The sequence below is a fragment of the Humulus lupulus genome, chromosome 6 (genome assembly GCF_963169125.1).
Source record: "Humulus lupulus chromosome 6, drHumLupu1.1, whole genome shotgun sequence".
NCBI lineage: Eukaryota > Viridiplantae > Streptophyta > Magnoliopsida > Rosales > Cannabaceae > Humulus > Humulus lupulus.
Genome location: NC_084798.1, coordinates 199794289 through 199810230, shown reverse-complemented (window position 1 = coordinate 199810230; position 15942 = coordinate 199794289). Strand labels below are relative to the sequence as shown.

Here is a 15942-nt window from a genome sequence, read left to right as displayed (position 1 = left end):
TGTAAGCCTGAGTCAATCTACGATTTTTCGTTAAAAAAACGCTTTCCTCATCTAAACTCGCATTGAAGTAGATGGAAGCGGCGTGGTTACCATTGCTCATGCATTTCTTTCAATCTCAAGAACAGGAAGAAGATGGTTTTCAACCAGTTAAACCGAGAAGAACCAGAAAGAAAAAGGATGACTCCTTGATGCCCCCAGGCCCAGCTACGAGATCCAAGGTTAGACCTTCGAGTCCCAAAGGGAAACTTTCCGATCCTTCCCTTTGTTAAAGAAATGCCTTGTTTTGGAACGCTAGAGGTGAAGCCCATCCTTCAGCTGTCTTAACCCATGCCCTTACTTTACTAGACAAGGTAGTTTACTTGCTTACTTGTTAGAGTAAGGTCTTGAAGAACCTTACTATACAAAAGGGGCTACTGATTTCATCGTTAGGCTTCTTCTTGCTGTTTGGATCAAGTATTCTCTGCTGGTGGAACTACTAGTAGCTCTCTCAGTTTATTTCCAGGACTGAGAAAGGAGGAATCATCATTGCTTCTGACCAGTAATTGTATCGTGAACCTGCTACTCTTCTTTATTCTCTGGTTTAATGACCCAAATCCAAGGATCCCACCGACCTCATCAATGTATGTCGGTGCCTTTCCACTTTGGAAAACTGACTGAAGTCGGACATCCTTGACAAAGGAGAAAGCAGAAGAGGCCATAAGGAAGGCCGTTCGACGTTTTTTGAGCAAAACCCCGACAAAATAAGTACAGGGATACCCAATCACATGTTGAGCAACTTCAAGCTTCCTATCTACACAATCAATCAGATTGAAGTCCTGCAACGTGACTTCCTTTGGTCCCAAGGTGAAAGTAAAAAACTAACCAGAGAGCTGTCCACTAGATGTGGAGCCTAAATACTCGGCCTACTCTTCCTGGAAGTCCATTTATGCCAAAAAGCCAATTCTCCAAAGCGGAATAGTACGTGTCATTGGTGACGGCAAGGACACCAACCTATGGCAATCTGCTTGGCTCAATGGTTATCCCCTGCGTGACCAACCAGCCAAGATCACTCCTTCAGACAGCCTGGTCAATCTCAGAGATCTTATCGGCCGGCAAACCGGAGACGGACGACCCGGTCCCGACCTTACCAGCACCGGTATCTTTGAATAGCTTCCAACAACCAAGGGGAATCCAAAGCAGCGAAAGGAAGTCAATTTGAAGGCTATGGAGACAGGATCTTAGTAGTTAGATCTGACCTGCAAATGAGAACAAATGGACCCAGGCTAACCTTTGCCTAGTACACTTCAACACCAGCTCCCAAAGAGCTTTAGAGCACCGCCCAGTGAATAATGGCAGCCCAAAATGACGTGGTAGGGATGGATTGTGAGAGATGGAAACAGGAGTCAAGTCCCGAAGCAGCTCCCTAATCAATAAGCCTACCAAGGGAGTCCGCCATCAAGATTCATCGATATGGAGAAAGAGGGCCCAAGGGAAAACGTTTGCAGATGCGACCATGAATCGAACCAGATCGAAACATTCAGCTGTCGACGGACAAACTTTGCCAAAACGTCGACCGCAAACGAAGGATGGCCAGGCCCCGGTTCCCAAGGTTAGAGTATTCCCTATTAGTTGCCTACTCAGATCATAACTAGTTGATTCTCTTTCGCCTATCGGCCGGCTTTAAGTAACCTTCGCATTTCCTACGGAGATCCCAAGTCTCCAAGTGGGCTATCAAAAAAATTCTGAAAAGTCTTTAGGCTTGTTTATATTCTTTTTCTATCTTATATCATATCATATTTTGAGAATTGCTTGGAACACATTACTAGTTATAGTATGTATTCTGTGAAGAAGACTATTTGGCTTTACTTATTTATTTCTTTGTTTTTTTCAATCAAAACCGAACCGAAGCGGTATGATTATGTCACTATTATCCATTGGAGAAGGGGAACACACCACCACACCTCATTCAATCCTAATGTAAAGAGACTTGAGTTTAGGTTAAATATATATATATATATTTATAAATATATGTATATATATATATAGAAGTGAACCATATAAGTGATGTTTAAATTTCTTTTATAAGATATCTGTTATGGCATCAAGCCATTGAAGACTATTATCAAAGGAGGATGTTCTAGTCTAGGCATGATTTGCTACCACTCAACATCTACTTACATAGATGCATGGAGAGATAGGTGGCTCCCATGTGACAGCGAGTGATAAGGACATCATCTCCAGAATTGTCGAAAACTCTCCGATGTCGTTGCCGCTACCGGAGAAGATAAAGTCATGTATGTGTGGCAGTGTGGGTGTTTCGAATATGGCTAGGTATCTTGGAATCGCCGGCAACGAAGGCACTATATAACTGAAAAAAATAAGTTGGCATCGTAAAATTAAAAAAATCTCTGTGTAATCGTAAATTTGCAATTTTTTTTATCAAATTGTGTTTTATGTAACAATTTAGAACAAAAATACTATCATTCAGCCTAATAATTGTGTTATCATTCAATTTTTTCTTCATCGAAATTGAGTTTAGGGGTCTACTTGATCTATTTTACAAAACACAATGTCTAAAAAGTAACTTGTCAAAACATGAGAACTAAATAGGTAATGAAACAAAATATAGAGTTCAAAAAAGTATAAACCATTTTATTTATTGATACATTACATTTTTGGGTTTAAAAAAATGAACCACAACATTTTAAAATCCAATAAACATCAAGCAAATTAAACAATAATATTAAAAATGTGACAAGAGTATTCAAGCTCACTCGCTCTCTTTCCCCTCCAAAAAACAATTAATTAATTTGTAAGTATACCTCGTTGGTGATCAATTTCGTCAACTAATTAAAATGTCTATGTTATTTTGTAGGATACACAAGAACATATTATTGAATCTCAACACATGAAAGAGTGTTCTTCTCACAATTCAGAGAAAACAAAACTCTATTTTTCTCTCTTGGAATATAACGTGAAAATGCATTTGTTGTCTCTTCTTTTTTCTTGATGTTATATTCTAATAATATAACAATAGAAACAAGACCTATCCCTAATCACATTGAGCCTATGCGTGGGCCACATTCCATTTGGAATGTGGTTGGCGCCAACTACAGGGCTATGGACATGTGGTATTTTATCTTTATAAAATGTTATTTGTTAGACATTTTATCATATTTTTTTATGCAGCATACAATTATACCACAAAATAAATATGATAAAAAAAATAATTTCACAAAATTATTAATATAATTTTATTTGCCATTAAATATTATTTCACAAATAATATTAATTTGTGAGATTAAAAATAATACTTTATTACTTTTAATTATTTCTTTTTAATACTAAAATTCTACTTATATGTTATCGAGCTAGTACGAGGACAGTATGAACTCATAGTTCTAAGCTCCAATAATTTAATTAATTTCACTAACGCTTATTTCCATTAATTAATTTATTAACTATAAATTATTCCACTAGAAATACATATTTGAACACTCAAAACTACAGTCTTATATTATTAGAACCTATAACTATAAAGTCGTAAATTGATTTAGTCATTGCATGAGTTATGACCCTCTGCTAGTTGTTCATAATTAAAGCTAGATCTTAATGTTTGTTAACCTCTCTAATCATGTCTTTATCAATTAGTTCCATTGATCCTCTGATGAGCGTTATTCTATAAATTTAATTATAGAATGAAATTTTTATTCTATAACAGAAATTGAGCGCTCTATGTTCAAGCCCCGAACAACTAATCCGCTTTCATTTAAGTAAAGAGCATATTCCATATCTGTGAGGTATGTTCTCGGCCACTTGTAGTTCTATGACTACAAGATATCAAGAATTCAGTCGTAGAAATATTGATCCTTACCCGATAAGTCAAAAGTAATAAGAGCACAAATAAGAGTTCATTACTCACTTCAGGATTGAGATTAAGTCTCAAACGACCATCGATTGATGAATGTTGAACTTCTATATTTTAACGGAGATCATCAAAAGTTCTTTCTTCCATCGTGTCCCAGTCCAATACAATCTATATTGTATACGGTACCTCTATCTTTTTGTGTGGCTACACTTAACAGTCTAGATAAACTGCTCTGTCTTAAACAAAAGATAGACCGTACTTGTAATATTTATTAAATAAAGCTCCCACTTTATTTAGCAATTACATAACATTTTTATATTATTATCTCGAATTAAATCCTCTTATATATATATATCATTATACATATACTTAATTCAAGACCACATCAATAGTATTGGATATTCATGATAAATGACATGTATAATTAAATACAAACATGAGTACAAAATATTAACTTTATTTAATTAACAATAATTATTCATGCAGAAATACGCTTTTAGGGCACAAATCCCAACAATCACAAATATACTTCTTTAATGATCAAGATTTGCATTCATACTTTGAATTGACTTATAGTGTTAACAAGATTTGCCAATTCATGCACTTTTAGAGTCTCATTGGGCAGCTGTCAAGAGGATTCTCAGGTACATTGCGGGTACTTTGGACTATGGACTTCATTTGAAAAAGCTTATTCTCTTGATCTTGTTGCCTTTTGTGATGCTGATTGGGCTTTCGATCCCGATGATCACAGATCTACCACTGGTTATTGACTATTTCTAGGAGGTAATCTTGTTGCTTGGCAGTCTAAGAAACAACATACCATATCACGGTCATCAACTGAAGTTGAGTTCAGGAGCTTAGCAAGTGTCGTTGCTGAAATTACTTGGGTTTAGTCACTTCTTTCTGAGCTTCATCTTCTCTCTGCTATTATTCCCGCAATCTGGTGCGACAATCTCAATTTTGTTATGCTTGCTGTCAATCCAGTTTTTCATGCAAGAACCAAGCGTATCGAAATTAATCTATATTTTGTGCGTGACAAAGTTCTTGAGAAGTACCCTTTATATTAAACATGTTCCTGATTTAGACCAAATCACTCATTGTTTAACTAAAGTCATGTCTAGTACCAGATTTCCTTTCTTAGAGACAAACTAAGTGTGACTTCTGTATCACATTTAGTTTGAGGGGGTGTTAGAGATTAGTAAGACAGGAAATTTGTTAGTTTGTTATCAATTATGTTATGTGTATTGATGCATTCTGTTACAGATGATAACAAATCCCTTTTTGTATATACTTGATCAGTGTTTCATTTACACAATCAATAATACAAACAACAGTTTTATTTACTCTGAGTGTTCTTTGTATCTCTCCTTACAATACTAAATATACTATTATACAGGAATATACTATAAAATATAATTCATTATAATACAATATAATATTATATAATTCCACACATGCCACATCATGTTGATTGAGAAGTGAATCGTATAGCAAGCTCTCTGGTCTAGCTCTAGGTCTTGACTTTTAGCCTCATGCTACTATATTATACTATTGAGACTAAATTATGGTTTAAATTATTATTATTGTTATTCTTATGAAAAATTACTTTTATATGTTAAACAATTTTCTTTTAATTTAATTTCTCTTTTATCCCTCACTTTTTGTTTTTTTTTTTACTTTCTCTGCTTAATACCAATGATCACACACAATTTCTCATTTTATTTTGATCTTTTTGTCAAAAATAAAAATAAAAATGAAAGCTCGAGCAACTAATAAGAGAAGTATGAAGCGTACCAAAAATTCGCACATTTCACTTCGGAATGTAGTGACGTACTCCTTGTAATAAATAACAAACGTTGGTCTCTTTTTATTAAGCTCTGTACCTGAATAGGCTAACCCAACGAACAATAGTACATATTTTTTTTAAGGAACATTTACAAGAGCCGCCTATTTGTTCAACTCATCTATTTAGATTTTTTTCAAAATCAAGTGGCCAATAAACAGACACGTAATATGTGAATAGTGTCCACCCCACAAACCACCCACCATCCAAATAAAATATTTCGAAATATAAAATCATTAAACTATGCATTAAAAAGAACAATATATTCCCCCCAAAAAAAGCCAAATAATAATAGAAACATGCGATTTGTGCAGACGGTGAAACGGCATCGTTTTCAGGTTAAGCAATTATAAAACGGAATAAACGCAGTAACAGTTGTTCATTGACGCCAGACGCTTATTTCAAGCTCCCATAGCTCTCATGCAACCACTACTGGAGCGTGGTTAGTGGGCTTTCTCTCTCTCATTAATTTCTGGGATTTGCTTGTTTGCCATGAAATTTGAAAAAAAAAAGTATGTGCTTTATAATTTTGTATTGTTGATTTTTTTTGTTTTGTTAAAATGTTCGATTTTCAGGGCATTAAAGCTCTTTTCGCTGCCAATAGGACTAAAAAATTGGTTGAATTTTTACAATCTGGGTCGTCATTTTCTTTTTTTTGCCGGCAACTTTGACTGATGAAAATATTATTTATTTATTTTTCTCTGTTTTTGCTGATTTTCATATGTTATGGATTTTTTTTATTTGGTAAATGGGAGACTGAATTTATGGAGTGTATAAGGCACATACTTGTGTTTGCACATAGATATTTTGGGAAAGTAGGGACGAATGAAGCAATCCTTAATAAAAAAATAAACCAAACAGGGAATAAGAAGTTGATACAGTGCAGTTAACCTGTCCAATCATTAGATTTAAAGAAATACAATATCTAAATTTTTTTCTTATATTTATGAAAGAAAAGATATTGGGATCAAAGTTGGATGTGTGCGTTTGATATACATAGAAGGTTTGAAGAAGGAATTACAAGACAATCTTAGCTTAAATCTGTATGTTTTTGTTTCTTACTTGTGATAAGATTATGGCTTTGGCAGCAAGACCCTTTTTTCAATTAAAGTTTAATGGTTCTGGATATTATGGGATCTCAGCCAGTGGTATATTTATATGCTGTGATGGTATATTTATATACATAGAAGATTTGAAGAAGGAATTACAAGACAATCTTAGCTTAAATCTGTATGTTTTTGTTTCCTACTTGTGATAAGATTATGGCCTTGGCAGCAAGACCCTTTTTTCAATTTAAGTTTAATGGTTCTGGATATTATGGGATCTCAGCCAATGGTATATTTATATGCTGTGATGGTTTATGTTAATAACGATTATAACTTCTATCAGGTTCAATTATGGAGGAAGGGTCAGTAGATTCAGGACCATTTCCACCACAAAGCCCTCAACATTCAGCTTCATTCGGGCACTGGATCTCCACATTGAAGAAAAGGGCATGTGAAGCATACAAAAGAAAGCCAATCTCGTATTGGTTTCTTCTAGTTCTGAGTAGTAGTGCAATGCTTGTGGCATTCCCTGCTTCAAGTCTCCTATCTCGTCTTTATTTCCAAAATGGTGGAACCAGTAAATGGATCATTTCGTGGGTGGCGGTTGCAGGCTGGCCTATAACTGCTCTCATCCTATTCCCGGCATACTTTGTCTGTAAAACCCTTCCCACTCCCTTGACCTTGAAGCTCACTCTTGCATACATTGTGCTTGGTTTCTTAAGTGCTGCAGACAACCTTATGTATGCATATGCATATGCTTACCTCCCTGCATCCACCGCTGCTCTTCTGGCATCCTCCTCCTTAATCTTCTCAGCATTATTCGGTTATCTTCTTGTGAAGAATAAGATCAATGCTTCCATAATAAATGCCATTGTCATTATCACTGCTGCCATGACCATCATAGCATTGGACTCAGATTCAGACAGATATGGCAGTGTAAGCAATAAACAATACATCATGGGATTCATTTGGGACATTCTGGGGTCTGCTCTTCATGGCCTCATCTTCGCACTCTCAGAACTAGTTTTTGTGAAACTACTTGGCCGAAGATCTTTCCATGTTGTGTTGGAACAACAAGTCATGGTCTCGGTATTTGCCTTTGTGTTCACCACCATTGGAATGATTTTGAACAAGGATTTCCAAGGAATGGCATCTGAAGCTAAAAGTTTCGAAGGTGGGAAAACTTCCTACCACCTAGTTCTCATATGGAGTGCCATCACTTTCCAGTTGGGGGTGTTGGGAGCAACGGCTGTGCTGTTTTTGTCTTCCACTGTTCTTGCTGGTGTTCTCAATGCAGTGAGGGTGCCCCTTACCAGCATTGCAGCCGTCATACTGATGCACGATCCGATGAGCGGTTTCAAGATCCTCTCTCTTACTGTAACATTTTGGGGGTTTGGTTCTTATATTTATGGCAGTTCGTCAGCTAGTAAAGGCCCCATTTCCACATGACATTTGTGGCTGAGTTCTTTGTTAGAGTGTATTAAACCATTACTCACAGCCAAGGAACTAGTGGGTAGTAGTACTAGTAGAGTTTTTGTGTTCAAGTCATCTCCCCATGTTGGTCAGTTAATAGGTGCTAGTGCTCGTATTGGTATTATATGATTGAGTAATGATATGTGGACAAAAAATATGCACCAAAATATTACACAGTGACATGTCTCTACTTTTTAAAACACTGAGTCCTAGTTTTAATAAATATGATTAACTAGACTAAACTGTCACATCACTGTGTGTAATGTTTGTGTGCATATTTTGGGTGCACATATGACATATTTTGGGTGCACATATCATTACTCTATATGATTTGGTTTTGTTCACTTTGGTATAGTTGAATACTCCTCCAGTGTTCAATTTTTTGTGTCAAAACATAGTCCCGTTGCAATATATTACTAGTTGCATTATATTATTAATACACGGTAATATTTATGTAATTTATTCACAAATAATATAAAATTATATTCTACGTGTGATTATATCAATTATGTGTAAATTTATGTATATTTTTATAATTACATAGGTTGTGTTTGGTAAAATTTTTGTTTTTGAATTTTTTAAACACAAAAATGGTAATATTATATTTATTTTTGTTTCTTTATTTTTAAAAATAAAAATATGTTTGGTAACTATTTTTGTTTTTTGTTTTTAAAAACAAAAAATAATAAATGCATTTGATAGCTTTTATTTTTAGTTTAACAATATAAAATGAGTTGTTGATTTGAAAAAGATAAGAAAAAAAAAACGAAAAGTAAAAAAACCGTTTAAATTTTTTTTGAAAGTTTTCAAAAACAGTTTTGATTTGAAAAGTTTTAGAAAAAAAAAAAAACGAAAAAGTCGAAAACAGTTTGATTAAAATTAAAAAAAATAATAAATAAAAATAGAGTTATCAAACACAATTTTATTGTTTAATTGTCAAATTTTTAATTAATTAAATAAAAAATTATTTTTTTTGAGTGTTACCAAACATCATAATAATTTTGTGTAAAATTATTTAAATAAGTGTACAAAATTACTTAAGTGAGATCGGTCTATTCCAGGAGCAACATCCAAACAAATCATTAAATAATATAAAACAAACACCACTATTAAAAAATAAGGAATTATACATTTTTTTTACTTTTGTTTTGTCCAATTAATTGTTGGAATAACTAATTTTTTGAACTTTGTATTTTGTAAAATTGTTCAAATAGAACTCTAAACTCAATTTTGGTCAAAAATTTCTTAACTAAAATTACAAATAATTAATCAAACTAACAATTCAAAACAAAAACAAAATCATTTTGCCTAACAACTATGTTGTTAAATTCAATTATTTTTCATCAAAACTGGTTTATGGGTCTATTTGAACAATTTTACAAAACACAGGGTCCAAAAATAAATTTGTACACAAGTTCCAAATAGTTAATGAGACAAAACACAAAATTCAAAATGATATAAACCCAAAAAATAAAAAACAAAATTATAAAACAATAAGAATAGTTATGATAAAGAAAAAAAACACGAGCTAGTTAAAACTTGGGATGCTCAAGATTCAAACTCCAAATTGGATTTGGATTTGATTAATTTATTAATAAAAAGAATATTAAATAATTATACATATTTTAGTATTAAATATTATATTGGTATATTTTAATCAAGTATGTTAAGTTGTTTCCTAATAAATTTCAATAATCAATAAAAAAAATTATTTGTATATTCTAATTTTTATATATTTGATTAAATTATGGGAAAATTTACGGAAGGGTAGTACTTTTTTCCCTATCGGTACAACACACCCCTTAAATGGGTATGTGGGGGGGTTTTTATCCTAGTTATTTTTTTTTCTTCATGATGGTGTTTATTATAGTTATAATGCACTATCTCCTATAATTTTTTAAGAAATTCCGAATAAATATACAATGTCGAAAACTGAGTTCAAACAGCTTGTTGCACTCATGCTTGTTTTTTTATATGTGTGGAAAAACAACTGTTTGAACTTTTTTTTCGGTACTATAAATTATTCAGAATTTATTGCAAATTTGCAGGAGGTACATTATTATTGTACCCTGATTTTAGCACGATTTCCTTCACTCAGCTTGGGTGCAACGGGCAAATAAATAAACGGAAAAGAACCAAGGAAGATGTCTATTTATTATTCACGTAGGCAGCTCGACTTGCACAGTGGCCATACGAGCTAGGGATGCTGAAGTTGCGAAGTGCGAGCTCAGAATATTCAAACACCTGTTGAAGTACGAGCCTGGAGGGTATATCCAGCTCGTGGTTATCCCAGTATATTGCATACTCAAGGATCCCTGGAGACTCGGAATCCCATTATATGGTTATTTATGACCAGATTGCCATATTTATTGTCCGAGATAACAGGAACCTACTTTTTCTATTATCAATTCATATCCCAATATAAATGGGAATTGTTTGTATTAAATGTAATAAATATGTATATGCGTGATTGACTCATGCGGTTACCCAAATTGTCCATGGAATTTCTCTATAAATACTGAGAATATTGGACAGGAAAATGGACGGTTATTCTGTAATACTGAAACTCTGCCAAAATAGAGAGAAACAACAATAATATAGACTCGTGGACTAGGTGGATTTTAACCACTGAACCACGTAAAAGATTTGTGTTCTTGTGAATTCATTTCATTTTCTATTACGGTTTATAACTAAGCACTAATCTACCTTACTATTTCTTAATACACTGTTGGCGAAAAACCGCGTCAGCAGTTCGGTGCTTTCATTAATAAGGAAATTAGTGCTTCATCAAAATCTCAGTCGAATCTCATCATGGTGCTTACTCGCTCAATGCACGACAATGAGATAGAACAGCCTGGTGGGCAAGAGACCCATCATACCGTTGTTTCGAACGAGCATGGTCCTGAAGTCCAGCAACGTCCGGGAAAACAACCGACTGGTCATGGCGACACTGGGAGTTCGGCGTCATTGCCATAGAATCCAAACCCAGACTACTTAACTGCCATTGAGATGGAAAATATGTAGTTAAGAAGTCATCTCGCTAGGCAAACAGGCAAATTGAGAAGGTTTTGGCTCGATTACCCCCTCTTGCAACCGACGTTAATGTCGGAAAGAAGCAAAGTGGGTCTCACAAGTCCCATAGGAATAACCGATCCAAACCAAGTCGACCAGTCAGAACTACCACCCTAAGTTCTGTGACTATAGGGTGAAACCGCCAGAATGCTCATCCCAGTGGCTCTCATAGGGATCATCAGCATATCAGTCGATTGGTTAGAACCGCAACCCCAAGTTCGGTGCCTCCTTCACAAGCACCTAGGAATGCCCATGACAACCCATGAGGATGGGATGGGATGGGACAAGTTCACAGAGAAAAAATGTTCCAGCAAACCCTCCTATGTCACGATCAGATCATCAGGTGCAGAGAGCTAGAAATAATGGGGCAGAACAAAGGCGGGCCAATCTAGTTTGCCCTGATGGGACAAGGATTGCCTCACCAATAAGGCATCCCCCGTCACCTATTAGACATCCAACACCACCTCGTCCTACGCGGGACATTCCAGCTTATGGAGACAGTAGGAGAAACCCTCCTCCGTCTGCCCATACCTACGTCCCACAGACGCATGTTGAAAATCCAGATCCTCGGCCTCAACCACGAGTTGTAAGCTTCGCAAATGGAAGTTAATGGACTGAAAGTCATCGAAGTGGTAGATCCGAGGGTGATCTGAGAAATTAGCTGAGTTAAGCACAAAGTCCTCGATACGATTCACAACCTGATTTGCATGATCGTCTGAATTCGCAGAGAAGGAATCCAGCTCAAAATGAAGATGTTAGTTATACTCGATAAGAGGGAGGTCCTTCCATAGTGCGTGATAATGGGAATGCCCCCACCAAAGCAAGCTTGAGCTTGGAGGGACAATAACCCATCAAACGTGTACGATAGGATGGGAGCTGTTGAACAACCCCCAAATAACCTAGGGACCAGAGACAAAACCCTTGAGAGGCTAGCTCTGATGGAAGAGCAAATGAAGAGGCTTTTATCTGGAAAAGATAAAGATGATTGTGACTCAGAGGATGAGGTAGAGAGTTTCGCTCCAAATATTGTGGCGGCCACATATCTGATAGGCTTCAGAATGCCACACTTGTCAAAGTTTCATGGAGATGGAGATCCGTCAGACCACCTCGGGATGTTTAACACCACGATGATGGCCCACAATGTCGGGCTTAACCTAAGGTGCATTTTGTTCCCTTCAACTCTGATCGGGCCAGCCAGGCAGTGGTTTAAACAATACAAGAGGCACTCTATAAGTTTGTGGAAGAAGTTTTCTTCTGACTTCAAAAAAGCATTCTGGACTTCCAAGAACGCTCGGGTTAAGGCTAATTCATTAGCCAATGTAAAGCAGCAACCTGGTGAAACGTTGAAGGCATATCTAAGAAGATTTGCCAATGTCGCTGCACGAGCTAGGGATGCCGATGACAACTCCAAGCTCATGACAATGAGGATAGGAATCCTTGCCGGGGGCGACCCGTGGTAATAATTACAGAGAAAGGGAGTTAATAGTGTGGATGATTTCTTGGCATGAGCTCAAAGATGGATTAACCTGGAAGAGGCGCGAGCTTCCGTCGCAAGAACCAGCTAGATCCCTATCCAGCCCGTTGGAGCGGTAACGGACGTTGCAGCTACGACTCAAACCGTTATCCAAAATAACCAAGGGGGGAGTTACAAAAGGAAGGGAAATGGTGAGGGCGACCAGAGTGGAACAAAGAAAAATAAATCTGGGGAGAAATTCAAGCATGTTTACGCCACTTATACCGACCTCACGGATACTAGGGAGCGCATCGCCTTCCATGGAAAAAGCTAGAACCGTTGAAAAATCAAAGAGCGAAGAGAGATCCTTCGAAGTTCTGCTGATTTCATAATGATATTGGTCATAACACCAATTATTTTCGACAACTGAAGGATGAGATCGAAACACTCATTAGAGCGGGACCTTTGGCCCAATACGCCCAAAATCGGGTGGTCCCTAATCAGCCTGCTGGACCAAACTCTCCGTCAGCTCCCGAAGCTCCAGTAAATCAGACCGGAGCTCAAGCGAATCAGGACGATCCTCATTCGATAATAGGGGGAGATATAGCCACCATTTTGGGAGGACCTCATCTGGCAGGCACGAGCAGAGGGTCCCAGAAGAGGTACATTAACGAATTGAAATCTCATAACGAAGTGGAGTTTGTCCTGGAACAACGGTTATCGAAACAACGACGATTGGAAAAACAACCAATCATTTTTACCGAAGAGGATGCTAGCCACGTCCAATTCCCACATAACGATCCTTTGGTCATAACTGTTCAGCTCACCAACCGGAGGGTACAGAGGACACTATTAGATAACGGGAGTTCTGTGAATCTACTTTTTAGGTCCACCTTGGAAAAGATGGGGTTGTCTGTTACCAAATTGAAGGCGACCTCAATGACTCAATACGGATTTTCTGACGAAGGGTCAACAGCCATTGGGATGATAGAATTAGTGGTAACATTGGGAGAAGGTTCACGAACTGTCTCCAAGCTACTTGAGTTCGTGGTAATCGACTGTCCAGCTGCGTATAATGCGATTTTGGGCCAACCTGCGCTGAAGGCATTTGAAGCCATAACCTCTATCTGCCACCTAGCAATAAAATTCCCCTCAGCTGTGGGAATATGCACCATCAGAGTTGATCAGCTCACTTCCAGAGAATGCTCTAATATTTCTATGAAGGGAAAATCACAACCTGGGCAGCAAGCTATGGTCATCAATGACGGAGGTGAGGAGTCCCAGGAAGTTGAAGTTACTTGTGGGATGGAGAAACCTCAAGAAGCAGAGGATAGCGACGTCGCCCCACGTGATGACATTGACCGACGAATGGGCGAAGACAGGTCAGAGATCCAAGCTATTGAGGAGCTCGAGGAAGTAAACATTGACCCCAAAGAAGCTTCAAGAGTCGTTAATATTGGAAAAAATCTTGATGATAAAAGGAAGAAGGAGTTGATCAAGTTCTTATAAGAGAATTTGGACGTTTTCGCCTAGTCACATGAAGACATAGCAGCAATAAGCCCGAGTGTAATCATGCACACTCTAAATTTGGACAAGAATGTGCTTACAAAATCCCAAAAACGGAGACGCTTGGGAACAGTCCGAGCTGAAGCTCTTGAGGAAGAAGTAGCTCGATTATTAAAGTGTGGGTTTATTCGTGAAGCAAAATACTCGATTTGGGTTGCCAATCCCATGCTGGTCCCAAAGCCAAACGGGAAATGGAGGACCTGCATCGACTTCTCCGACCTGAACAAAGCTTTTCCCAAAGATTGCTTTCCACTACCAAGGATTGATCAATTGGTGGATGCCTTGGCAGGTCACGAGCTCATGTCCTTCATGGATGCGTATTCTGGATATAACCAGATTGTGATAATTCCTGTGGACCAGGAACATACTAGCTTCATGACCCCAAATAAAGTATATTGTTATAAATTCATGCTCTTCGAGCTAAAGAATGCCGAAGCTACATATCAACGCTTAGTCAACAAAATGTTCGCTAATCAGATCGGGAGAAATATGGAAGTGTATGTCGATGATATGCTTGTCAAATCCAAGACTTTCGATAGTCATGTATCTGATCTGAAAGAATGTTTTGAGATCTTAAGGAGGTATGACATGAAGCTGAATCCTCAGAAGTGCACGTTTGGGGTGGCATCAGGAAAATTTCTTGGTTTCATAGTCAACATGAGGGGAATAGAGGAAAAATCCTGAGAAATCAAGTCGTTGGTAGAGATGCCCTCACCTAGGTCGCGTAAAGAAGTTCAAAGCTTGACTGGAAATGTAGCAGCTTTGAGTCATTTTATTTCAAAATCTACTGACAAGTGCCTACCATTTTACAACTTGCTCAGGGGAAACAAGAAATTTGAATGGACTGAGAGTGCGAAAAGGCATTACTCGACCTAAAAACGCACCTAGCCGAGCCCCCACTGTTGTCTAAGCCTATGTCTAGAGAATCTCTATTCCTTTATTTGGCTGTGACAGAAAATGCAGTCAGTGCCATGTTAGTCCGAGAAGAAGATCGTGCTAAAAAACCAGTATATTATATAAGCAAGAGACTTCTCGGAGTTAAATCACGATACCCACTGATAGAGAAGCTGGCATTCTGTTTGATATTAGCTTCCAGGAAGCTCCGACCATATTTTCAGTCCCATTCAATCAACGTCATGACTGACCAACCTTTAAGGCAGGTGTTGCAAAAACCTGAAACGTCGGGACGTATGTTAAAATGGGTTGTCAAACTTAGCCAGTTCGAGATATTGTACGCACCACGAACCTCAATCAAAAGTCAGGCCCTTACTGATTTTGTGGCTGAAGGCACCAGATTTCAAGAGGAGCTTTTGAAGGAACCGGTGCAGGAGTTGTGGAAAATGTTCGTAGATGGATCATCGAACAAGAACGGATCGGGAGATGGGATCATACTAATCTCCATAGAAGGGCATCAATTCCATACAGCTCTGAGATTCAGATTCGAAGCATCCAACAACGAAGCCAAATATGAGGCCTTACTAGTTGGGCTGAGAGTGGCAAGGGAGCTCAAAGCGAAGGTCGTTTAGTGCTATAGCGATTCTCAGCTCGTGGTTAACCAGGTGTTGGGAGAATATCAAGCTCGAGGTACCAAGATGGCAGCCTACCAGCTAAGGTGAAGGGAGAGCTGTCCGAATTTGAGTAC

At 37.5% G+C, this 15942-nt stretch overlaps 1 protein-coding gene across 2 annotated transcripts; it reads left to right on the top strand.

The window, feature by feature from the left end:
- The first annotated feature begins 5964 nt into the window (after nt 1-5964).
- On the top strand, nt 5965-8715 carry LOC133782949 (probable purine permease 5). Of its 2 annotated transcripts, none has more exons than XM_062222438.1 (2): nt 5965-6132; nt 7080-8715. In XM_062222438.1, exons 1-2 carry the CDS (start codon nt 6111-6113, stop codon nt 8183-8185), a joined length of 1128 nt encoding a protein of 375 aa, XP_062078422.1. In that variant the 5' UTR covers nt 5965-6110; the 3' UTR covers nt 8186-8715. The 2 variants fall into 2 exon arrangements, with proteins under 2 accessions (XP_062078422.1, XP_062078423.1); XM_062222439.1 differs by lacking the exon at nt 5965-6132 and adding an exon at nt 6183-6202.
- The last annotated feature ends 7227 nt before the right edge of the window (nt 8716-15942 follow it).